This window comes from Rhinolophus sinicus, linkage group LG03 (genome assembly GCF_036562045.2).
Source record: "Rhinolophus sinicus isolate RSC01 linkage group LG03, ASM3656204v1, whole genome shotgun sequence".
Taxonomy (NCBI): Eukaryota; Metazoa; Chordata; class Mammalia; order Chiroptera; family Rhinolophidae; genus Rhinolophus; species Rhinolophus sinicus.
In genome coordinates this window covers 199,091,187-199,116,420 of record NC_133753.1, presented here as the reverse complement: position 1 = coordinate 199,116,420, position 25,234 = coordinate 199,091,187, and the positions used below count along the sequence as shown (strand labels likewise).

The window sequence follows — 25,234 nt, the reverse complement described above, 5'->3', positions numbered from 1 at the left end:
AACTTCCAACCCACCACCACCACCACCACCACCACCACCACCACCACCGGCCACATGGATGCAGGGTGTGTTTCTACAGTCCTGGGTGGTGCACCCGGGTCCTCTCCTGAGAAGAGAGGGGCTCTGGACTCCTCTAGAAGAATTCGGGACCCCATGACCTGGGATGGCCTGGTGAGGGTCCTGGAGCTTTCCCCAAAACGGTCCACACAGAACAGCGGGCTCCACTGCAACCCCTGACCACTCACAGGCGGCTTGCCCCGCGTCCTCACCGCTGACGGACGCCGTCCCCCCATGTCCCTGAATTGGCACGCGCCCCAGCAGAACCAGGCCCCAGAGAGTTCCCAGGCAGAGGCGGCCGCACGGGATCCGGAGGCGGGCTGGGGTCGCGGCCCAGGGGGCGGTGCGCTGCGGATGGCGGCCGCGGGGGGCGCTGCGGGGGCCTCAGTTAAAGCCCGGGCGCTGGCGCGCGAGTCCAGAGGGAGCTGGGCAGTCGCTGTCGCCGCGCCCTTCCGCCCCAGCGCCCCAGCTGCACCGTTCCCCCGTTCCCCGACCCCCGGCTTGGCGCGGACGCCAGGCGCGGGGTCCATGCGGCCCACGCTCACGCCCGGCACCGGCACCAGACCCTAGACCCGCACCTGAGCGCGCGTCCGGAGCACGACCCGCGCCCGGTGCTGGGGCAGGATGGGGAAATTTCAGTCCAAGCACGGTGAGACGCGGGCCGCGGGCGGGCGGGCGGGGCGGGCGCCCGCCACTCACTGACCCTCCCTCTCCCGCGCCCTCCTTCCGGCGCGCCGCAGCCGCTGCAGCCTTCAAGCGGAGAGAGAGCCCTGAAGGTGAGCGGGCGGCGGGGCAGGGGGCTGCCACCGGGCGGGACCCCGATCCCAGAGCCCTCGCGCCCTTGGGTGAGGGGACGGTGCCGCGGGGTCTCCGGGAGCGCGCAGGTCCCCCCAACCCCGGCCCTGACTCTCCGGCCGGAGTCCTGCGCGCCAGGCCGCGCGGATGGGGTGGGCGCGCCAGGCAGTGGGACACCTTTAGGGCGCAGCGCCCGCGGGGCTCATGGCGCGTCTCCTTCCCACCTCGGTTCCCGCGTTTCCTCTCGCCGGGCCGCAGGGGACAGCTTCGTGGTGTCCGCGCACCCGAGTGGCCGCAAAGGCACGGAGGAGGCCGAGCGGCGCGGCGGCCTGGAGCACCGCGCACGGGACAAGCAGGTAGGCGTGGATGGGTGCGTTGGAGAAACCAGGACACGTCGGTGCCAGAGTTGTGCCCATGGCTGGGACGGATCTAGAAGGCACAGGCCGAGATGGCCTGCGGGTTGTGATGCCAGCTAGACTGAGAGAGCCTGTCCCTCCCCAGCCTCCAGGGACCAGGCTGGCAGGTCCTGAGCCCTTAATATCCCAGATGGAGGCTTGGGGGGAGGGGCATGATTTGCTTTAGGATCCATGGCTTCACAGTAAAGATGGCCTGAGCTGGAGACCACCTTGAGTCCCATCTGCAGGGTAGGTGACCACTGGCCTGCAGGGAGTCTCATGGGAAAGCCAGGCTCCAGGTGGACCCTGGGGCCACCCAGGCTTCAGGGTCCTGCTCAGGTGGGTTTGGAAGGTGTTGTGTTCAGAAGCAGAGAACTGCTCAGCACAGCACCAGAGAGACCTTGGGTAGACTAGACCCTCGCATGTGTGCCAAGCAGGAGAAGGTGGACGTTGGATGGGCATTAGTGTGAGCTGGCTCCGTGTAGATGGCTGAGACCCCTCCCTGCCCACTGCTTACGGAAAGTCATCTCTGTTTGTGGAACGACATTCTTGTGACAGGTTGATATGATAAATGAAAAGTTCTGAGTACATTTGTGAACACCACACCTCCACCTGCGCAGGGCCCAGGTTTGCCCTGAAATCAAACCCATACTGGAATTAGGGTTCCTGCTTTCGGAGAGTGAGGGTTTAATCCCACACCTGTGAAGGTAGTAAGTACATTTTAAGGTACTTTCTGGTATATCATGGTAATGTTGGATAGGAACGCCGGCTGGACCAAGGGACAGCGTGGGGTGCCCAGGGAGCAGCTCCGAGGGAGGTGGGGCTGTTGTTGATAACGGGATGGTAACTCTCCCCTGTGTGGCATGTAAATTGGGGCAGACTGGGAGCTGTGTGGCCATTAGCTCCGTGGTCAAGGCTTCAGGCTGGCACTGGCTCGCTGGCTGTCCTGGCTAGGGACCTGCTCCCTGGGGACACACAGGACCTGGTGCTGCCCACTCGGCCCTCAGGACTCGCTGGGCACATCATTGGTCCAGAATATGGCTGCAGGAAAGAGGGTGGTCTCAGCAGCACCAGGCAGGCTTCTCATGGGCTGAAGGGTTCACTGGAGAGAGGGTCTAAAGCGTGAGAACTTCAGTGACACTGTGGGGCTGTCAGAGCTGGGGCTGAAACGGGCCTCCACACTCCTGGGACAGGTTTTGAAAGAATGGCAGAGTTGGCTTGGGTTGTTCCCTTTTCATTTTGCTATGGTCTGAATGTTTGTGTCTCCCCAAAATTCACGTTGAAACCCAACCCCCAAAGCGAGGTGTGTGGAGGTGTGGTCATCGGGAGGTGACGAGGTCACGAGTGTGCAGCCCTAATGATGGGGTTATTTGCCTTCTACGAGAGACCCCAGGGGCTGCCATGTGAGGACACAGCCAGAAAATGCCGTTTATGAGTCAGAAAGGGTCTCTCAGCAGACCCTTGATCTCTGCCAGCACCTTGATCTTGGGCGTCCAGCCTCCAGAACTGGGAGAAATAAATGTCTGTTGTTTATAAACCCTCCCCCCATGGTGTTTGTTGTAGCCTCCCGAACAAACTGAGACGCCCTCATTTCAGGAATGAAAGGTCCTTTTGCCACCCTGATGTGGACAGAGCAAACTCAGAATATAGGATGGTCCTTAAATTAAATATGTTTTAGCCTCAAGATGACGGCTCTGCTTTTTCCGTATCTTCCTAATTTGGCCGTGTGGCTGCAAGCTGTGGTCAGGCTCCAGCCTTGAGTTTAGACATCCTGGACCAGGCACGTCTCACCCTGGCACCGAGCACAGGTGTCCACCAGCACATGCCACTGTCCCTTCCCTGCCTGGGGCGGTTGCGGCCCCCGTCCAGTGCCAGCTGTGCCCCACCACCCCAGTCCCGGTGCTGCCCCAGAAAGTGCTCAGTCTAGGCATTTGGGTGTCAAGTCCCACGTCGCTCCTGTTCCCTGCCCAGTGTCCTGTGCCCTTCTCTGTGTGGCGCCCAGAGCTCCGTCCGTCATCTCTGCCCTCCCAGGCGATGCCGCCGAGGAAGGCCAGTCGGAATCAGGCAGAACGCCTGTGATGTCTGGCCGGGGCTGGTGAGGGGATGCGTCCTCCTTTCCCTGAAGTCCCTCTGTATGTCCACAAGAACTGTGGCAAGTAACCATATAGAAAGAAGTACATGCCCACCATCTAACTTTCACCTACCCTCCCTCACCTCCGAAAATAAAGGCCATGAGTTGTTTTGCCCGTTAATTGTTAGTGAGCACGCTACGTATTTAGTGCACATCTAAAACATTCTCACAAATATTAGTACTTCCAGGCAGGTGGACTTCCTGCTTCACAGGCTTCTAGAATAGTCTTCCTTATTGATCTGAGAAATGCTGCAGTTTGGCCATGACAGGACCTGTGCCACTTCATTGCCACGTGCCCCTAAGGCCAGTGCCAGGGTATGTGGGGTGTTGGCAGGCACAGCACAGAGGATCTGGGAAGTGGAGTCGTGGAGGTCGTCTGTGTGTTAAAATCATGAGAAGTGGCAGGCGGTAGCACCAGCAGCAATTGGCAGTGCTATTTCTAAAGGTGGGACCATCCCCTCCGCATAAGGGTCCCGGTTACAGGTGGGGCCAGCCCAGCAGCAGCAGGGTCAGGGCAAGGATCCGGCACTTGTCAGGATCCTGGAAACACGCCCTTGCCTGCATGCACTTGCTCCCCATCTGCCTGCCCCTCTGTCGTTTCTCCAGCTCTCCCTGAGGCTGGCAGGACAAGTTCAGAAAAATAAGAATTACCATTAATGATTGAAACTTTGTTGTGGATTGAACACAGCCATCCATTAACTAAATCTGAAACTAGGACGTTTTGGCTCACTTCAGAGGTGGCGTTTTAGCTGAGAATCGAGACAGAAGTGAGTGAGTCAAGGAGGCCACGTGGTGAGGCCTACTGCCTGGTGGGATTCTCAGTCCCCAAGGCTTTGGGACAGGCAGCTGGGCAGGGCTCAGCCCATCCTGCCTTGGGTGGAGCTCAGCTTTATGGGTCCACACACTGGTTCCCCGGACACATCCAGACGGCATTGTCATGAGCTGATGGGTGGCACCTGTTCCCAACGGACACAGCCTCGCAGAGTCAAGATGGCGAGTCTGAAACCCCACCGAGAGACTCACCTCTGGACAGGCCTGTAGCTTGCAGCAAACGTCATCTGTCGTGCGTGTGGTTCTGCCACAGGTGGCCTCTGGCTGCTTCTGGAATCGGGCTCAGCGCCACGGCATGGGTTCATGCCTGTCTCCTGGTGAGGATTCCCTGGGGCCTATCACCATGGCCTCAGTCCCGCTTGTCCCCTCTGTGGTGGGGCAGGGCCACTCCTTCCTCCTCACCTGGCAGCTCAGGAGCCAGTCCACCTGCCCACCTGCCCACCTGCTCACCCCTCTGCCAGAGGACATGGTAGCAGCAGGATTTACACGGCTCACTTAAGAGTGGTTGAGATGTTAGCGCTGGCTTTTCGTAGAAATCCCTGGAAAATTCCCAGGCTTTGCAGGAAGTCTGGACACCACCCTGTCCACAATAAACAGAGAGCCGTGGTACGGGGCGTAAACCACACGTTTGCCCGAGACACTCGCGATGTGGGTGCCACGGCCCCTGCTTGTCAGCCGGGCCTCGGGCCTCGTGGAAGCAGAGGCACCCCTTGTGACTCAGTGAGACGGGTGGCAGGTGCTCCGGCCACGGTGCAGTTCAGAGGGCTGGCCTGCGGTCTGCTATACCCTGTGCTCTGGGGACACTGGCCTCACAGAGTCCCGGCCTTTGGGGGTATCTGGGCCTCAGGGCCAGACCTCTTTCCTTCATTTTGGGTGCACACTGTGGGGACTTGGACACTAGCAGCATATACCTGCCCTCAGATGTGCCATGCGTGTGGCGAGGCTGGCACAGACGAGCACAGGTGCCTGAGGGTCACCTGGATGTGGGGACATTGACGACAGTCCTGGGGTCCCGGCCTCGCTGAGCAGGAGCACTCCGCCCCCCCAACGTGTTTCTGAAATTGCCAGTGGCCCTCTGGGTCCCCACTGTACCTCAGGACAAGCCAGATGATCCCAACTCATTCACATCTGAGGAGCCACCAGGCCACTTTGTGGGAGGCGCCTCCTGGAGAGGGGAGATGGGACCAGCCTGAGGACCCTGTAGGGAGTGGGGCTCTCTCAGTGTGTGTCGGAGGGGAGCAGCTGACGTCTACCTTGTTTCCTCACCTGGAAACGTGGACAGGTGCTGTCTGTAGGCCAGACTTGGAGGGGAAGGAGACCCACTGTGCTCCCTGGCTGTCCCCACGTCGCTGGGAAACAGGAGGTGCTGGGGTCACCTGTGGACGTGCCACCAACAGCATCAGACGCTTGGGGGCTGAGTGCCACACAGACAAGCTGGAGCCATGTACCTGCCGCCTGCCCCAACCCAGCACCCCTGGCGGGCCTTGTGCTGCTGCAGGGGCGGCGTGGCCACTGGAGGCAGTGTGTGTGCCCACCTGCCATTTGCTGAGCTGTGGGCACCCTCACATTGAGTGGTGAGGACTCTGAGCTGGCGCCCGGCCTCAGGGCTGGGCCAGCAGGTCCGTGTTAGCTGGTGGCACAGCCTGTCCCCATGAAAGGACGCTGGTCAACAGAGGCTCTTCCCCTGAGAGGCTGGTCTCCAGAGAAGCTCCTTGGAAGCTGTTGGAGATGTAGCATGTGGCCGGCCTATTGGGAACACGACAGCAAGGCACGTGAAGGCCATTTGGAGATGCTGGCCATTCACTCCACGTGCATGCCCCCAAGGCCAGGGCTTGGGTGGAGCATTCGGGAAGTGCAAGGAGCTGCTCGGGCACACAGCTCTGCAGTTGGGGGTTTCCCAGACGACGTGGAAGGAGCCCACAGGCCGCAGCAGGTCACTAACAGCTTCCAGGGGCACCATGATGCCGCTGCGGGCTGCGCAGACATGGCAGCTCCCAGGAGAGGTGCAGACCTGCAGGCACTCTGCCCGCGTCGGGGAGGAGTTTCACCAGCGTGGGAAAGCACGGTGCCACGTCCAAGGAGCACCTGCCACTTCTCTCTCCTGTGTTTGTACTGTGGCTGAGTCGTTGCAATCACTGTGAGGGTTTTGTTGTTGGAGAGCTTGCCTTTCGTTTTTTCTTCAAAAATCCAAGCTGCTTTGCAGTCTTTGGAAACCAGCGCTCAGCCAAGTGGCCAGCTGTTAAAGGGGTGGCAGCACAGAGCCAGACGTGGTGTAGACTCCCAAGTGTGGGTGGGCAGCTTCAGCTGCTGGGAGACCTTGAAGCTGGCGGGAAGCCATGGGGCCATGGGGGTGACCCCTGTCAGCCCCTGCCCCGCCCTTGGCCCAGCAATCCAGCCCCTGGCCCCCTGACCTGGATGGAGCTCTGGCGAGGTGCGAGAAGGCCGTCCAGCTCTAACACTGCAAGGCCCACAGTGAGCCCAGGTGGTGAACGCAGGCTGTCATCTTTTCCTGGGCACAACCCTGCTGTGCACGCAGGGAGCAGAGTAACATCTCCTCTGAGCAGCAAAGTGTATTTTGGTTTCATCTCCCTTGTAGGCAGTGCCTGGTCCTTCACCCGCTGTCGCCTGGGTGGCCAGCACTTGTCCAGAGCTGGCTGGAGCAGGGCAGCACCTTCGTGGCTGTTCCAGGCCACAGACCCTCCCTGGGCATGGGGCCCAGACAGCACGGCCCTCCCCTGTCCACCCTGCCTCTAGGCTGCGGTCGGGCGTTTGATCATTTCTTTTTCTCAGGAGCTGAGAGGTTGAGGCCCATGTCCCCTGTCCTCCAGGCGCCACTGTCTGGCCAAGGGGCACCCACCCAGCCCACCCCAGCAGAGGTTGTCAAAGACATTCTGCTCACAGACGACTCCTGGGGATGCGTGCTGTGTCCGTCTGCAAATGCGGCAGCCTCGGCTCACCAAGGTTTCCCTCGTACCACTGCCATGGGTGGCGGCCCGTGTGGCAGCCAACTGTCGTGTCCTGTGTCACAGCTTGTCCTGCACGGCTCCCAGGCCACGTGCTGCTTCTGCCTGAGTCCTACAAGGAACAATGAAGTGACGGATGTGATGAGTCGAGCTGGCTCAGCCACCGGTGGGCTTTGCAGAGGCGTGCTGGACAGCAGCCCACACGTGGCCAGTGAGCGCCAGCGTTAGGCTCCATTCCTGACCTTCCTGGGCTCTGACACCAAGTGCGCAAAGGAGCGCTGTGCTGGGTGGGCAGTCCCTGAGAGGCCAGGTGCCCTGAGCAGGCACGGGGGACGTGGGGCCACGCGGCTGGCCCTGCCTCTCCTCTCCCCGGGAAAGGAGGCCTGTGGCCATGTGGCCGTGTGGCTGCCGTCCCCGAGCTAGCGGAGGCGTGGTTTACGGAGGCAGCAGTTTGGGCTGCTGGGCACAGTCCATCCCTGAACTGAGTTCCAACAGCAGGATTTGAGATAAGCCAGCGTCTGAGTGACGGTGACATCGCTGCCCTCAGCCCTTCCTGCAGCTGTGAGGTGGGGTCTCTCCCAGGTTGATGCCCTCATCAGAAAGCCTCTGGCTTTGGAAGACAGGCCTTGTCGTCCAGGGAGGGGCCACAGTGCCTGCCAGGCTGTGGGGATCGCAGACAAAGGGCACTTTGGGGCGGCCCACTGCAGGCCCCTCTCCTAGGCCATGCGAGTCTCTGTCACAGCCTCTCAGCATTGTCCTGGCTGCCGGGCCTGCCCACCCCTGTAGCTTCACCATCCCGTCCACTTGTGAGGAGACCTGGCCAGTGGGGCCATGAGGTGCCCTCGTGCCGTTGGGTTAAAGCAGAGAGAAGTGTGCGGGCAGGGCCCGCTCCCTGCCTCCCACGGAGACTCCGCCTGGTCGCTGGGACCCACCCAGCAAGGCACTTTTTCTGATCCCATGTGTGTGGACTGAGGAGCGGACAGGGCGTCACAGCAGAAAGGCCACCTGGCGTGAGAGGAGGGGGAGCCAGCCCTGCACAGGGCGGCTGGGTCTTGGCAACTGGCCCGTGTGGGTTTCTGGGCCGTAACCAGCACCACAGACGTGTGGCCTACGCAATGGGAATGTCTTGTCCCCCGGGCTGGAGGCCGAAGGAGGAGGCCGTGTCCTCACGTGCGTCCTCCCTGTCGTCCTCTTCATGTGATGTTCCTTTTGTCGGGATTGGTCCAGGCTCCACCCTTGTGTTCAAGTGACATCTGCAATAACCGTAGCCGCAGCCAGGGTCACAGCCATGGGACTGAGGGCAGGACTCGAACATGTGAATGGGGGGGACGATCTGGCCCCTGACAGGCCCCAGGTTTCCCTCAGCCCCCTTCTCCTCCCACCCGTCCTCCCTCCTCTCCACCTCCTCCCAGTGCTGCACTGTGTGATGATGGCTGAGAAGGAGGCAGTCGTCCTGGCCAGGGGACACGGGACGCGGCCCATGGTCAGCCCTTTTCCCAGCCTTTTCCGTATCCGGAGCTGTTTCTCTCTGCTGCACCCCGTCTTCAGCACCGTCCACGGCTCTTCGTGTGTCCTGAGCCCCCAGGCATTCGGTGCTGGAGAGGCTGTGGTCCTCCTGAGACGTCTCTCCTTATTACTCGCCCCATGTGACCCAGCTCTGCTGTGCCCTGACCTGGGATTGGTCACGTTTGGGAAAAGGGCCAAGGGGAGGGGGCTCCGTGGTGCGTCCGCCAGCCTCTCGCAGGCCGGGCCTCGGGCCTCCATCCTGACCCGCTCCTCGGACCCCAGCCAGGTGGCTTTGGAAGGTCTCTGGATGACACTGCTCACCCAGCGTCAGCCCCCAGGTCCCCGGAAGGGCTTCAGGAGAGGGGGGTGTGGGGAAGGGAGCTGTGAGCTGCACTTTCTGTTTCCTATTTCCAGAGCCAATTCCTGTAACTCCTTTGGGCTGTTTTGGTTGGAAGGAGGCAGGGGGCATATTTTTCCGTGGTTCAGCTGTCCCCGTTTTAGCTCTTGTAAGAAAGTATTTCCCTGTTCTCGTCTGGAGAGGCCAATGATTGAAATGCTCCTCCCTCTTGGAGCACCAGTTTCCTTTCCCTGTGGGACTGGGTTCTCACGCCTAAGCCAGGCCTGCCCCCTCTGTCTGCCCAGACCCCCTCCAGGCCCATGGCAGGGCACACAGCCTCACCCCTGCCCCCACTCCTCAGGGAAGGCACTGCCCTCCCCCGCCCTCCCACTTCCCCTCCCTCCCCCTCCCCCCTCCCCTCCCCCTCCTCCCCCTCCCCTTCTCCTACGCCTCCTTCCCTCTCCCTCCTCTTCCTGTCTGGAGGCCCAGCAGACCCTGACCATCTGGGCTCATTGTGTCTTCCTGGCCTGCAGGGACATTTGCTCCTCTGAGATCTAACCACCCAGGAGGACATGCTTTCCCAGCCTGCGGGGTTACAGATGCCCATGTGTGTGTCTTAAACCCAAGAGGGGCCGGCCCCCGGCTGCAGGGTCCCTCGAGCCTCAGGAGAAATTTGGGGCAGACCCCACCCCAGATCCCACCAGAACCCCAGATCAGTAATTCTTCCTGAAGAAAGCTGGACGTGTGGTCTTGTCATGTGGTCTTGTCACGTGGTTGGCAGCGACATTTGATGGCAGATCTTTCTGGAATGGTTGAACTTTGACAGTATAAGCACATGTTAGAGTGCCCTAGGATTAAGTGTTTTACAGAATTAAAAGCAGCCTGAGGCTACCTGTGTTGTTTTCCTGGGGAGGCTGTGACAGAGTCCCACAAACTGAGTGGCCTAAAACAATAGGCATTTATTCTTTCACGATTCTAGAGGCCAGAAGTTTGAAATCAAACTGTCAGTGGGGCTGTACTCTCTGAAGCCTCCGGGGGAAGGACCTTCCTTGCCTCCTCCCGCTCCTGGGGGCTCCAGGCGTTCTGGGCACAGCTCGGCTCTGCCTCGTCTTCATGTGGCCTGTCGCCCGTGTCTATCCTTTCCTCTTCTTCCAAGGGCACCACTCATTGGATCAGCGCTGACCCTGAATCCAGCATTAGCTCGATTCCAAATATAGCCACATTCTGAGGTTCCGGGTGGACGTAGATTCTGGGGACCCCCGTCCAGCCCAGGACGCTACCCCCGAAAACGTAACATCAGAACACGCTGTTTTCCAGTTTCTTTGGCACGAAAGGGACTTGAGTGAGGAGCACAGCCGACAAAGCCCTTGTGTCCTGACCAGTGCAGTCTTCACATCAGTGCTTTGTCTGAAATCCGCATTTTGAGGCGACCCCAACAAGGTCCATATTGAGTGACGGCTGAAGCCGCCCCACTTTCGCATTTGGTGATTTCAGAGTGGGTCCAGGTCTGGGCTCCGTGCTCAGGAGAACTGACGTCACTGAGCCACAGGAGCAGACGACCTCTGGTGTCACAATAGTTACGTAGCTGTGCGCGGCACATAACCATTTGGCCCCTGTCTGGATCAGCTCTGGGATTCCTGGTGGCCCCGCCTGGAAGGAAGGCGGCCGGCAGGTGGGCCCCTCAGCCCAGCCTGGCCCCACATCTGGGCCTGTTGGAAGCAGGACTGTGCATGTGGTTGTCTCTGCATTTGGAACAGCTTTTAATTAGCTTCAGGCCAAATTCCATGCAATGAATTATCCAGCTGGAGAAGAAAAACCTCAGGGGTCCGCTTCAGACCAAGGCAGCCCATCCACCAGGCAGACCCTGAAAGGGGCTACAAGTCCCTCTGTGCTTGGCAGTGTCCCCAGATGTTAAGGAGACTTTCCGTCCTGCAGTTTCCCTGTTCATAGCGCAGCTGAGGGGAGGAACAAGGCAGGAGGAACGGCACAGAACAGCTGGCGGGTCCTGCATCTCAGCAAGTGGTCCTGGTCCCCTGTCTGCCACACCCAGGTCCCATCCCATCCCTCGGGAACCCGTTAGCTTGGTCTCAGAACGTTTCACCACAGCCCTCTCTGCTGTGCCTCCAACCAGACCTCCACTTCCTTCTCCCCTGCACCTCTGAGAGCCCAGCTGGGTGTTGGGCCAGTCCCAGCACCTACTTGCTGGGCTGATGGCCTCGCTGGGCTGACGGCCTTGCTGGGCTGACGGCCTCGCTGGGCTGATGGCCTCACTGGGCTGACGGCCTCGCTGGGCTGATGGCCTCCCTGATCTGACGGCCTCGCTGGGCTGACGGCCTCCCTGATCTGACGGCCTCGCTGGGCTGACGGCCTCCCTGGGCTGCCTCTCCGCTGAGAAGCTGCGTGTGATGGACGCGGGGCCTTGCAGGAATGCCATCTGCCTCCAGCTGGGTCTGCTCAATCCTGTCTACTGTGCCAGCTGGCAGGCACCCAGGACCAGCCCTCAGCCTTGGAGGCGAAGGACTTACCTTCCTTTTGTTCTGCAATGTTCCCAAGGAATTTATAAGAAATTTTGAGCCCTGAAATCAGAGAAGCAAAAAACCTGTTATTTTTTAATACAAAAATCCAAACTGGAGGTTATTTTAAACAACCCTCGAGGTGTCTGGTGGGTTTGAACTTGGAGCGTTGCTGTGGTGGAGCCCTTGGTCAGCCAGGACTGAGTGGTCACTTACAGGAGACGCTCCCTCCTGCCGTCAGTGAGATGAGGTCGTTGTCTTGGTCCCAGGCCGTCAGCCAGCGGAGGCGGGACCCTCCCCGGGTAAACCCATGGGTCTCAGGGCTTCCATGCACATGCCTCTGGGCCTCGGCCTCTCACACGAGCTCAGGGGTGAGTGAGGCCCAGCCAGCTGTGGTTCGTCTGTCTCCCTCCTCAAAGAACCTGCCTGATACTAGCAGAGCCTCCCGAGGGTCGGGCACAGTCCCAGTGGCCTTTGGCACAGCCTTCCCTCTAGCCGGGGACCTGGATGGTTGGGCCCTCCGGGCTTGAAATCAGGCCCCTTGGCAGATGATTCGCCCAGAACCACACAGCAGGGAGTCGTGCAGCCAGGACCCGGGCCAGGCAGGCCCTGGAGCCTATGGTCTGACCGGTGAGCTCCCTGCCTTCTGCGGGCTCCGTGCTGCTCACAGGCTGCGGGGAGGCAGACAGCGGCCACCACACAGGTGCCCTGTGCCGAAGGTTCCTGGGAGAACTAACGCGAGGGGTTGTGAGGGCAGCCAGTGGGGGAAGTTGCCACTGATGGGCCACGAGCACTGTGGCATTGATGAAATGTCCAACAGAACCGAGTAGCCATCCCTCCATCTCCAGGTAGGACAGGGAGGGGCCCTGGGCTTTGCCACAATCACAGCTGAGTCCATGTGTGCAGTGGACGTTTGTGACAATAGGGGAGTGAAGACCATGGCTACACCTGCATCCCCATCTCCCAGCAGCAGATGCTAAATGTCAACACGACTGCCTCCCTGCAGCTTTGTGACAAGTGTCACCTGCTGGGAGAAGGGCCAGGCGGCCCTCTGGCCCCACACCCACAAAGTCGGAATTCTTGGGGTTCCTGGACCCCATCTTCCCAGTTTTGGAACAACGGGCTAGAGCCAAGAAAGGGGGCATTTTGCCCTTTCTCTTTTTCCATCGATTTGTTAAAATGGTTTAGGTTTTCTTTGAAACAAAACTGTCTTTAGTTCTCAGTAAATGCAGTGTTTATGGCTAGTCTGTGAGGTGACCCCAGAGGCCCGAGGTGTATTTTCAACAGTGGCCAACCCTGCTTTCTTCAGGAGCTCGGGCAGCAGTCAACCCCATCTATGGTCCCCATGCCAAGGAGGTGACACTGTGGCCCCCTTGCCCCTGAGGTGGGCAGAGGGAGGCTGCTGGAGCCAGCAGCTGCCAGCGAGAAGGTCCTAGGCTGGAATGCGGTGACGATCCTCCTGCTTCTGGCCTAGGCCCCTCCAATGGGGCTGTCCAGTGCTATCCAGCGTCCTCTGCGAGTGGCCAGGGAGCTGGGGGCAATGCTGGCCTCCTGGCTGCCATGAGAGGAAGCAGCCCGACAGAGCAGGGACACTCTCGTGCTGGGTGCAAGGACACAGGGGACAGACACGCTTCCTGCTTTTGGGGTTTCCAGGCCCAGCAGGCAGGGGCAGGATGCTGGCCACCTCAGTCGTAGCTCGTCTGGGGGGCTCAGAGCCCCAGCAGATGAGTCCTGGGTCAGTCAGAGGGCAGCATGACCAGGCTGCTGCCCCGAGTGGCCGGACAGTGGGTCCCTGGCCGGCTGGCCGCCCTCACGTGGCATGGTGTCATGTCTGTTTTCATCCTGAGAAGCCCACGTTGGGCCGCCCTTCCCACCCTGGTGTTGGGAATGGCTGCAGAAGGGCTGCAAGGGTGGGTGCCCTGCACTCGGCCCCATGCTGTGCCCCCCAGTTTCCCAAACCACGTTGCGGCTCACAGACACGGGTTTCCTCCGAGCACTTTTGTCTTTCACACGTAGGGTCTCCACTGAATTCCTTTAGGCCTGGGTTTTAGTCCGTGTCTGTAGAAGTAGCTTGGGTTTTGTCCCTGCTCCTTTAAGATCGGCTGGCTGTCAGATGTGGAGCTGCAGCCACCGGGCTGCCTTTGATCTCAGGTCTGCTGAGGCTATCACTTGTCTTATCTTATGCAGGGTGTGTCTCTACACAGTGCTACTGAGACACTTTGTAACAAGGAAACAGCACTCCTTACTGTTCTCATAGCTCGGCCAGGGGGTCCTGGTGCTGTGATGAGGTCTTAGCTCCCCGCCTTTCCAGTATATTGAGCTCTGCTGAGGGCACAGACGGCCCCGTAACATATAGTGCCTTCTAAATTAGAAAGGCTAAATAAATGCATGGGGTTCCTTTCCTGCTTTGGAATAATCTTTCTTCGAAATAGGAAACAAAAGGCTTTAATATAAATAAAAGAAAACGAAAAGCCTGGTGGGCCCGTGGAGGAATCCAGGTGGGGAAGGCAAAGTCTGGGTTTGAAACCCAGGGACATGAACCTCCTCTGAATGGGGGTGACCAAGGGCGTAACGGGTCTGTTTTTATTCTGTATGTTGTGACTTCTGTGGCCTATATGCTCAGAAGACAACAGTTGGATTTGGAAGAGCGAGTACCCTTGATTTTCCTTTTTCTGTGAAATTCTGAATTGTGAGCTCTGAGGACAAAAGCAGTAGCAGCACGAGTGGCAGGAGCAAACGAGGTGATTGTGCCGCACGTAATGTGGATCCAAAAAACCCCAGGAAGCTAAGAGTGGAAGTCCTGGAGGTTTTGGCATGTTTATGGTCACGTCGCATTATCGAAGGGTGTGCGTACAGGTGTGTGAGTGTATTACACATGTGTGTACATGTGTATATGTGGGCTAGACACACACGTGTGCATTTATACAAATTTAGTATCGGTGCTGAAACCTTTCGTCCTCAGCGACACTTGACTGAAGTGGAAACTGGGGGGACATGGATTCTGGTCCCAGCGACAAGCCTGGGTTTGGGGTCGGGCTCTTCCCAGTCACGTCAGTTAATGTGGGTCACACAAGTCGTGGGGGAGGGAACCCGGCCACCATGCTGTTAAACCCAGCTTCTCGCTGACCCTCTGTTGACAGTGTTGAGCTGCATGTATCTACAGGGCAGGTGGCCTGGGTTGTCCCCGGTCACTCATTCATAATGATGAGCTGTGGGCCAGGCACTGGGCGGGGTCCCTAGCTGTGGGCCAGGCTATGGGTGTGGTTGGAGGACGCTCCCGTCCCCATGGTATGTTTCAGTCATTCCTGCCACAGGCTTTGCAGCCATTCTCTGGCAAGTTCCAAGTGTGGGGCCCTTGGGGACCCTCTCAGGGGTCAGGGTCTTTTGGGGGTGGGTAGGTGCCAACAGAGAAATCTCTATAGACCAGGGTAAGTGGGGTGTATAATACAGGCTGTGTCTTTTCTTATTAAAATGAGCAAAATTGTGACAAGCTGGGCCGGGATGAGAAGATGGAGGCCTCACACAGGATGGAAGTCACAGCTGGCGTGTGAGGGACACATATTTCCTTTAGGAGAACTTCTGAACCCAGATGGCTGAGATTCTAGATGGAAATTCCAAATGTGGTTGGTTATTGCAGAGTCTGACTAAATCGTCCTCACCCAGAAGGACCGGTGGGCAGACTCTGAACCGCTTTCTCAGACCCTGAAGCTCTGTGGTGACTTAGAGAGAAAGAAGCTACAGTTGTGTGCAGCTCCTGGGGAAGTCTGGGGCACCCTCACCGCCCCCACGCCCCCAGAACGCTCAGCTTCTTCGTCCCTAGTCTTGCTTTCAAATCAGAAGTTTAGAATAACAGTTACAGCGGCCCCTTGAATGGGACCCTCCGAGGGCCTCAGCTGCACATGTGTCGGAATCATTAAGCTCGTAAAACTGCATCGTCACATCTGAAACTGTTTAGCCGCTGAAACCGAGACTGCCACTTCAAAGCTGCTCTGGCCGTTCCAGGCGGGACGACGCTGGTGGGTCACCTTGAAGTCAAATTCCATCCGCCTGCGGCCACCCCCACCCCCTCACAGAGCCAGCGGTCACAAACAACAAACTCGGAAAGAGTGGCTTCCCTCAGGCACGGGGTGTATTCCCACACACCTTCAATGTGGGGGCGGCTGGACCCGCCTGCATTCCTGGCCCCGTGAGGGGGTTCTTTCATTTAAACAGCACAGGCAGCAGCTGCCCCCACCCCGGCCCACATTTCTGCTGGAGTGACTACTGACAGGCTGCTCGTCCCCTCCGCCCCTGCCCCACCGACAGCCACTCTCATGTCTCCCTTACCCCCTGCCCCTCTCGGGCCCCTTGCTGGCCGTGGGCCTCCTGTTCTCTTCTCCAGGCGCCCGGGTGCTTCTCCCTCATCTAGGGTGCCACCTGCACTGGGCTGCCACCGTTGGCACGACTAACCCCAGGCTGAGCCACCACAAAGAGAAGCAAGGTTGTCTGGTAGCTCCTGACACGGCCCTTTTCCTTCTGGAGAGTTCCTTGGCTGGCGGGTAGCGCTGACTGAGGAAGCTGGAGCAGAGGGGGCTCCGATGGCCCTTCCTGTTCCGCTGTCCCCGCGGCCCTGCCCTCCCTGTGCACTCTTACAGCTGTACCTGCTTCACTGCCAGGGCCTTACCTGCCCAGGGCAAGGAGGCAGGTGAGGCTGTTTCCCTGCTGACCAGAAACCCTGCCAGGCCAGGCAGTAATCCTGTCCTGTCCTTCTCCCCACCCTGTGGGTCCCTGCAGCCGCGTGAGGTGGGACTGCCGTGAGCAGGGGACCCGCCCGGGACCAGGTGGTGCGGCCGCAGGGGTGCTCTGTGGATCTGGGGGCACCGCTTGCTGAGGGTCACTGGACGTACCTGGGAGCCATCCATCTTGTTTCCGACCAGCACCTTCTAGATAACTGCTGTGACCGCGAGTGTGGCCTCACAGGCCCCATGACCCCAAACGTCCCCCCAGGATCGAAGGCCACCCCCTCCTGAGGGACTCCTGAGGGGGCATCAGTAACCGTCCTGGTATGAGCAGTTCTGGAAAAGTGCCTTCAACACACCCGCTCCCTTCTCCCTGTCAGTCCTGCCTGCTGCCCCCAGAGGAGCCCCTCCCCCTTCTCTCCTGCTGGGACTCCTGGCCACAAGGAGCCCCCTCCTGCCCCCACTGCACCTGGGAGGAGGCCCCGAGGACTCAGGAAGTCACACAGAATTCTGGGAAGTGGCCCCGAGCTCACATTCCAGGGGATGGTATTCCCAGAAGCCCAGAGGTGCTGTGGCTTCAGGCCTGAGCCATAAGGGGCTGTGAGCTGCACGCAGGGGATCACACTGAGTTGGGAGAAGGGGCGCCTGCAGGGAGGCTGGGGTGCACCAGGTGCCCGCACACCCGTCCTGGCCGACACACTGGGTTCTCCTCACCACAGACAGGAAACCTGCTCCTGGGACCCAGAACACTACTCGTTTTCTGGATGGAGTAAATGTTTGTTCGTGAGGCCACCACAGGCTCAGGAACGCAAGCCACAAAGGCCTCGGAGTCTATCAAGAATGCACTTTCGGAAGCAAATGTGTTTCCGGCCGCGTGACCTCACTTTTTTCACTTGAAGCAGGGCCTGCTTCTCCCTTCTGTCCTCAGCCGTTTAGGCGCGAGGAGGAACCCGTCAGCAAGCTCAGGTGTTAGAGCTGGTGGCGTGACCACGTCTGTCCTCACAGCACAAGCTTCAGACGGGGGCTGGATGCTGCCCCCAGGGTCCGTGTGCTCCTCCCTGGGACCCACGGCTGTGACCTGATATGGAACAGGGTCTCTGCAGCTGTGGTCTTGAGGCAGACGGAGGTCGTTCTGGTGGGGCCCTCACAGCTCGTAGGTGTCTTTGTCAGAGGGTGGCAGTAGGAGATTTGTCATAGAGGAGACTGCGTGCACAGGGAGAGGCCACGTGGAAACGGAGCAGAGGTTGGAGGGATGTGGCCACAGGCCCGGGAACACCTGGGGGCCCAGGAGCTGGAGGAAGCAGACACACCATCCTGGAGCTTCTGCGACACATGGCCCCAGACCTGGGAGAGCATAAATTTCCATTAAGCCCCCAGTTTTTGGCCACTTGTTCTGGCCACACCAGAATACTAACACTGTGCCCCAGCCCGTTACCTTCACAGCTGTTCACTGAAGCCCAAATCCCCGAGACCCACACACTAACCTCTTGGCTGAACAAACGCAGATCTTTCAAGGGAAACACACAGGTTTTATCTGTTGGGGAAAGACGAGACCCTGCCCGTCCTGGGCCAAAACAAGGACTGACGTGAACCCGAGGGCTGCTGCCTGGAAATGAGCAGGACTTACGGGCCCTTCTTTTCACGGCTGTCAGCCTCGCGCAGTCCCCAGGAGAGAACGCACTTGCTCTGGACACACTGGTTTCCGGAATGGTCTTTCCAGGAGGCAGGGAATAGAAAGCCTTTGGTTGATGCCAGTGTTGAGTTTCTCGGGAAAACAGGCCCCTGAAAATTGGGGATGTGTCTGCTAAGATCCCAGATGCATCACGTTTTGAACATTGAACTCTGAAAAGCAGACCACTCAGGATGTCGTTATTTACATCATAAGAGGCTTCTCATTTCCCATCACACCTGCCTGGCCTTAAACAATAGCAGCCCTCAGCCAGGTGTGCATGACCTCCCCACATCCCCCACACACAGCCCAGACCTCACACTGAAGCCCACAGACAGCCCGTGTCACCACCACCTCACCACGGGCTGGGGACACTGCTGTGATTGTGGGGCTCCACCAAGCGCTGTCCCACAGGAATGTGTGGCTGGACCTTCTGGCTTTTCAGGGGAGGCCAGGAGCCGAGATTTCAGGTGAATCTCCCAACACCCCACGCTATGGGCAGCTGTGGGGAATGTCTCACGGTCTCACCTGGGTCTTTCACCAGGACGTGTCTAGGGCAGGGCCGTGTGCTGGGGAGGACGGTGCTCGGCCTTGTGCTGTGGCTCGTGGAACAGACATCCTTGGCGTCTGAGCTCAGGACAGAGTCGGACAGGAGACGTGGATGGTGGCCTTGGGGCAGCTGACTCACAGGCCTGGATGGTCTGTCCCTGCAGGGCGAGAGGGGCAGGCATCGGACCACAGGGACCCCGCAGTGAAGGTCACAGCCACCTAATGTTGATGTGCAAAAGGAGGGCCTGACTGCTCATGAAGCAGTAGGAAGCCGTGGGCTGAGACCCTGTCGTCAGAGCCAGAGAATGAGCCTACAATGCCCCAGGGCAGCTGGGGATGGCAGCAGGCAGCCAGGAGTGCGCTGCCCCCTGGCCCGTGCCACAGGGCAATAGCTGAAGGTCAGGCCCAGCGTTGAGCACAGCTGGATGGGTGGCCCCTGCTGGCTTGCCAAGGGAGCCCCGGGGTGGGGGTAGGTGGCGGGAACAACTCTGTCAGCTGTCAGCCAGGGAGTAAGGAGGATGGTGCTGAGGACCCTTTCTGGGAAACCTGGCCAGGCAGAAGGCGGGGCCAGATGGAGAGTGGAGCTGGGGACTTTATAGCCTGGAGGCTGGGGCTGCCTTGCAGGCCGGCAAAGGGAGTGAGGGCAGTTGATTGTCCAGGAGGGAGGACTCGCCATGGGCAGGGCGCTGCGGGAGGTGGACTTTAGGAGATGGGACATCTGCTTGCACCCTCCTCCACCCCTGTCTCACACGAGGGCCCTAGTGAGCTGGGAGTCAGCTGGCTGGGAGGTCAGCCCTGCAGGGAGAGGCTGCACATCTGGCCAGCATCCCTGTGGTGGTTTATCCATTGCCACTGAAGCTCTTGGCCCTTCTGTTTAGCCAAAGCAGTAAAGATTAAAGGGCATTTGATGTAACCGGGGTGAATTTGACCGAAACCACCAGTCACAGGAACAAGGATTGTTACTTTCCCCCCAAATACTCTTTTCCCTCTTTTGAGGCTCTGCATCTCAGAGGCAATTGCTGCTTTAGCTCCTAGACAGACACTAGATTTTAGCGTGGGGATATGCAAAAATGGACGATTTTCCAGCTGGAACTTGAGGCCCAGCAGGGCACTACTCACTGCCGGCTGTTGGAGTGTCACTGTCCCCGTCACTGTCGCATCTCCTGCTAACTATAGTGTTCGTCCTTCGTCACTGTGTCTTTACTGTGGCATTGTCACAGCGTTGGGAGCGCTGTAGGAGACCAACCAAGCTCTGCTGTCACCTGCCCTCGGGCTCCCTGGTGGCGTGTCCCACAGGAGCTGCACCGTGGCTCTTCTGGGTTCTGGCACTTTCCTGGAAGCAGGTCTGGGGCTTCGGCAGTTTCACCGACTGACTTTACCTCTTTCAACAAGAAATGTTGGGCCGGCCCAGTGGCTCAGGTGGTTGGAGCACCGTGCTCCTAATGCCGAGGTCACCGGTTCAATTCCCACATGGGCCAGTGAGCTGTGCCCTCTACAGCTAAATTGTGAACAACAGCTCTCCCTGGAGCTGGGCTGCGGCAGCCGGACATTGGCGTGAGCTGCTGTTGGCTACCGTGTGCTGCCAGGAGCGGCCGGGGACCAGCATGAGTAGCTGGCAGCCATCGTGAGCGGCAGCAGTTGGTGAGAGCTGCCATGAGCTGCTGTGAGCGGCCGACCGACGACTGGTGACCAACAGCCTCAGCCGGGGGGCATGGGCCAGGGAGCTGTGTCCTACACAACTAGACTGAGAAACAACGGCTTGAACCAGAGTGGGGGGGGGCGGAAAAAGGGGGAGGGAATTAAAAGGAAAAAAAAAAGGCTATGCACACTCGGCCCGAGCCTCACGTTCGGAAGCCTCTATGATTGTAACGCACACTTGGGTCCAGGTGGGTGCCTGGGGGCGGGGGCACTTCGCCCCCACAGTCCGGAGCCGGCAGGTTCTTGGGCAGCAATGGGCAGCGTGTGTCCAGTCCTTGCACGTGGCTCCCGGAAGTGCTCAGGCTGGGCTGGGAGAGAGGACAGGTGGCTGTCCTGTCTGTTCTGTGCCTCCTCTCAGCACGGGCCATGCACAAGCCCTGCATTCTCCCTGCGGCCGCGATCTCAGGCAAAGGCCACACACTTGACAGGGCACGCGGGCTTTCGGGGGCAGCAGGTCCTGTCCTGTGTCTCAGGCAGCACATCTTGTCCCGGACGTGGTTCTGATGGACACCACCATGCGATAGGGACGTGTTTTGCTTTCGAAAACTGTGAGGCTTAGTGAGGTGTCTCTACACCGAGAACGGTGACACCCCAGGAGGCAGGCGTCCATGGCCGGCCCCAGCCGCCCAAGGTCACACGCTCCTTGTTCTCCCTGCAGGAGCTGCCCAGTGGGGACCCCAAGGAGGAACCTTTCCAGGGGGACCAGTGTCCTCTAGAGGGTAAGTCCCGCTCCCCAGACCTCACCCGTGCCCCCAGCATATGGCCCAAACCTGCCCTCAGCACACCTGGACAAACGGACCCCTGATGATGTGGACCGCCCACGCTCCTTAACTGCCCGTGAAATGCAGGCCTGCCCCGGGGCAGCCTCCTCCCCACCTTATTCTCCAAAGCCACCGCTGGCTGTGAGGGGCGGAGGCAGCAGGACACCCCTGGCCCTGGCGACCCCAGGTGAGGGCTGCCCCGCCTCTGCCCAGGGCCCTCGACACCTCCTTGCTCCGGAAGGACGGGCTCTCAGCTCAGGCCCATCTGGAGAGCATCAGAGTCTCCCCGGCTGCACTTTCCTGCAGCCCTGCTGCCCGCGTCCCCTGCCTGGGCAGGGCCAGGGGGAAATGGCCCTTCCTAACCCCTTCTCGTCCCTCCAGTGGTGCTCCCCCCTGAGAAGGCCGAGGGCCCGGGACAGCTCTTCAGTGTGGACGACGGAGAAAGAGCCGCAAACCGCGAGGGCCCGCGAGGCCTGGGCAAGAAGCACCTGAACATCGATGTAGGTGTTTGCCCTGCCTCGGAGCAGGCGGTCCGCGGGCGGGATGGGTGCACATCAGCCCTAAAACAAGCATCAGCCTGGAGGGTTTGCCTGAGGTTCAGCCAGTGGGAGGAGTTACGGCAAAGCTTGCAGGAGCTACCAGTGTCTGCTGGCTGGGGCCGGGCAAGGGTGCCCCCGAGAACCCAGCGGAAACTGCTCGGTGATGTGGCACCAAATAATCCGGGGATTTGCCGGGGTGGCGCCAGCACCAACGGAATGACACAGAGGTCCCCCATTGGTCTCCCACCCCGCCCAGGGCAGGAGCACGGGGGAGCGGGGGAGGGGCCCACTTTCCGGAGAGGTGGGGGAGGCTGGGCGTCCCAGCTCAGTGTGCTGGCCTGCCTCCTCTGTCCCCATGTGTCCTGCAGGCGCTCCAGTGTGACGTCTCGGTGGAGGACAACCGCCAGGAGTGGACCTTCACACTCTACGGCTTCGACAACAGGGGCAAGGCCACCAGGGAGGTGATGCACTTGTGTCTGGGGCAGATGGTCCACGGGGCAGGGGCTGGCTGCAGACAGATGCCACCATGCCTGGTCTCCATGATGGGGAGACAGGCTGAGCCCTCTAGGGTGGGAGGAGAGGTGTGGATGGGGGTTCAAGACGGGGGCCACGGCAGGACCCAGGCAACCACTGGAGCCGAGGCTGCCTGTGCTGTTCCCAGCAGAGCCCCGCACGGCCTCTGGGCGTCCCCTGAGGCCCAGCCAGGCCAGCAGCACCCCCACAGGTGGCAGTTGTCCCAGGAGTAGCCCTGGCGCTCTCCCCTGCTGGCCTGCGTCCAGGGCGGGCAAAGTGCTCCCCAAAAGGACGCAGACACATAGGACGACTGAAATAAGTGTCTTTGGATCAAAGAGTAAGACGGGTAGTCACCTGATTGCTAAGTCCTTTGAGCACAGACTGAAATTGAAAGGGTCCAAGGGATGTGATTCCAGCAAGAGCAGGGCTGCCTGTTGTCACAGGGGCTAAACGTGGGGTGACACAGGCTGCTCAGTAAGTCTGGGTCTGTCTGGGATGCCAAGTGACTCAGGCAGGCAGGCAGGCAGCCAGGTGGTGGCAGTGCCCCCGCCCAGTGCGCCTGTGGTGGTGACATCAGTGCCGCCCTCAGGACATGTCCAGCCTGATGCACACCATCTACGAGGTCGTGGACGCCTCAGTCAACCACTCGGGGAGCAGCAGGAGCCTCCGTGTGAAGCTCACCGTCAGCCCCGAGCCCTTCGGCAAGAGGAGGGAGGGACCCGCCGCCGGCCAGGGTGAGGGGCCTGGGCCTGCCACTCAGATGCCCTGAGGACCCTGCTCTAAATGGCAACCCACCCTCTCCCTGCAGCCACCCCAGCCCGTCCCCTGTGCATTTCCCCGTAGCCCTACCTCCCGCACAGCAGGCCATGGGGGTCACTCTTCAGCACCCCCACCCCCCAGGGCAAAGTCTCTGTCCTTTCCTGACATGGAAAGCACGGTGCATGGCCTGGCCCCTGGCAGGGCCTCAGAAGTGTTTGCGCAGTAAATGATTGAGTGAGCGAGCAAATGCACAAGTGAGTGAGTGAATGCACAACGGCCTCTTTCAGACCGGGAGCCCACTCGCTGCAGGACGGAGGGCGAGCTCTCCGAGGACCCCAGGGTGGCTGACAGGAGGTTGTCTGCGCATATCAGGTGAGGGGCTGGGGTCAGGCTCCGCCCTCCATCGGGACCCTTGTCCCACTTTCTGCAAATGCCAGGGGCCACCCCCTCAGGGCAGGCTGCCAGATGGGCACCTGGGTGCGGAGGTGCTCTGCTGGCTTGGCCCTCACTCCAGCTAAAGCTGAGCACACCCAGTCTGAGGTGGGTGAGGACTGAGGGCAGGCGGGCCTCCAGACCCTCAGCGTGGGGACCTGTGGTTCCACTCGTGGATCTGTGGTGGTGACAGGGGCAGTGGTCTCGGGGGTCTCAGAGCAGTGACCCACTCTCTGGCTCAGAGTATCCTAGGTGAACCAGAAGACGGGGACTCCTGTGGATTCCCAAATTTGTCCCAATGGGGTCCCGGGGCTGGCTGGGGACTTTGCTGTCATGGACGCCCACCCTTTCTGATGCTCCTTGCTGGGAAGTGGGTGCTGGGCAGAGCCCCTGCCCGGGACCCCGGACTGCCCGCCGCAGTGCCCCCTCCTCTCTGGGAGTGTTGCTGTGGCCTTTGCTGCAGCCGGAGCTCAGGCCGCTCTGCCCTGTGCCCACACAGGAGGCCCAATGCCGACCCCCACCCCTGCCCCATGCGGGGGCCATACTGTGTGGACGAGAACACCGAGCGGAGAAACCACTACCTGGACCTGGCTGGGATTGAGAACTACACGTCCAGGTTCGGACCCGGTAGGTACTGGGCACCAGTCCGCTGGGCACGAGGCCCCCGGCCGTGGACGCCTCCCTCAGGAGTGTGAGCTGGCCCGCAGGTTCCTGGGCCCGCAACAAGCACCCTGTGCATTGCGTCCAGATGTGGGGGGTACCCGGTCCAAGGTGAGATGTGCAGGCCCTGCAGAGGGCCTCACAGCCTGTTCCATGTCGGCAGGGTCCCCACCGGCACATCCCAAGCAGGAGCCACAGGCCAAGGCCTCACACCCCCCGAGCAGGTCCCGCTCCCAGGACTCGGACGCGCACAACCGCAGGTCCCAGGTGCTGGCTGACCACACCCTCCTGGCCACGGAGCCCACCGCCCGGGCCCTGGACATGCAGCCCCGGCTGAAGGGGCAAGAGAAGCAGTTCCTCAAGTCCCCCAAGGGCTCGGGTAGGCCTCCTGGGGGGCCTGGGGGGGGCGTGCCTGGCGGGGGTAAGCCCGGGAGGACCTTCAGCTACTGTCTGCCAGCCGCCCCACCCCAGAGCCCCCAGGACGGCCACCACCTCCCACAGCCCCCACCGCAGCCCTATGGCCACAAGCGGCACCGGCAGAAGAGCAAGGAGGGCCACTCGCCGCTCAGGGCCACGCTGGGCCAGCCCTTGGCATTGGAGCACGAGCTGGTGCGGGACCTGCCACCCATGCTGGCGGGGGAGGGCTGCACGGTGCCTGTGGTCCAGCGCCACGAACACCACCACCACCACGAGCATCACCACCACCACCACCACCACCACCACCACCACCCGTCCTAGTGCAGCCCCGCCTGCCAGCTCCAGGTCCCCGGTGGGTCAGCCCAGGCGGCACTGGGGGCACTTGAGAACAGGGCCCTTCGTCCCTCCTCTGCTCTCCTCTCCTCCGTGCTGTCAACGGATGTTGTGTTGAGACGAACACGTCTGATGCCACTGACGTTTCCAGTACGAAGTTATTCTGTGTAACTCATGAACCCACATGTAAGCGTAGAAAAATACACTTGTATCTTTCATTTATGATTCCAAAGTGCGCCCCCCTGTGGTGCTGAAAGGACTGTGCTCGGACGACCTTCACGCTTTTCTCGCGGTGCCTTGCGCTTTGCTGGCGAGGCCGTGCGTATGCAACCCGCGTGGATGTTGGAGCCCGCACGCAGTTATTCCTTGTGAAGCCGAAGGGCAGGTGTCCTCCGTGCTCTGCGTGTGCTGAGGGCTGTTCCAGAACACCATGCCCAGCACGTACCAAAATGGAGGGGTGGCCACAGGGAGGGGCGAGGTGCTCCTTGGAGAGTGGTCATGAAATGTGGGACATGAGGCCACGAGAGCCGATGGGGTGGACGGCAGCAGCATCTTAAGTGGACAGGAGGGCTGGGAGGTGGTGAGCTCCTTCTGAGCGCACATACCGTCCCCGGGACAGGAGGCAGAACACTCGCCCTTGGGCTCACACAAGCCATCG

The 25,234-nt window shown here is 60.3% G+C and overlaps 1 protein-coding gene across 2 annotated transcripts; it reads left to right on the top strand.

Moving 5' to 3' along the window:
• Positions 1-260: 260 nt before the first annotated feature.
• On the top strand, positions 261-24,798 carry NKD2 (NKD inhibitor of WNT signaling pathway 2). Of its 2 annotated transcripts, XM_074329140.1 has the most exons (11): positions 261-706; positions 798-833; positions 1,111-1,208; positions 20,821-20,881; positions 21,305-21,423; positions 21,831-21,923; positions 22,565-22,709; positions 23,022-23,106; positions 23,666-23,793; positions 23,990-24,205; positions 24,328-24,798. In XM_074329140.1, exons 1-11 carry the CDS (start codon positions 682-684, stop codon positions 24,627-24,629), a joined length of 1,308 nt encoding a protein of 435 aa, XP_074185241.1. In that variant the 5' UTR covers positions 261-681; the 3' UTR covers positions 24,630-24,798. The 2 variants fall into 2 exon arrangements, with proteins under 2 accessions (XP_074185241.1, XP_074185240.1); XM_074329139.1 differs by having other exon boundaries at positions 286-706; positions 23,990-24,798.
• The last annotated feature ends 436 nt before the right edge of the window (positions 24,799-25,234 follow it).

Coding starts and splice junctions, on each gene's coding strand:
- NKD2 (XM_074329139.1), top strand. CDS start 682: ATGGGGAAATTTCAGTCCAAGCACG. Junction 20,882..21,304: donor GGACCAGTGTCCTCTAGAGG/GTAAGTCCCGCT, acceptor TCGTCCCTCCAG/TGGTGCTCCCCCCTGAGAAG. Junction 23,794..23,989: donor CACGTCCAGGTTCGGACCCG/GTAGGTACTGGG, acceptor CCATGTCGGCAG/GGTCCCCACCGGCACATCCC.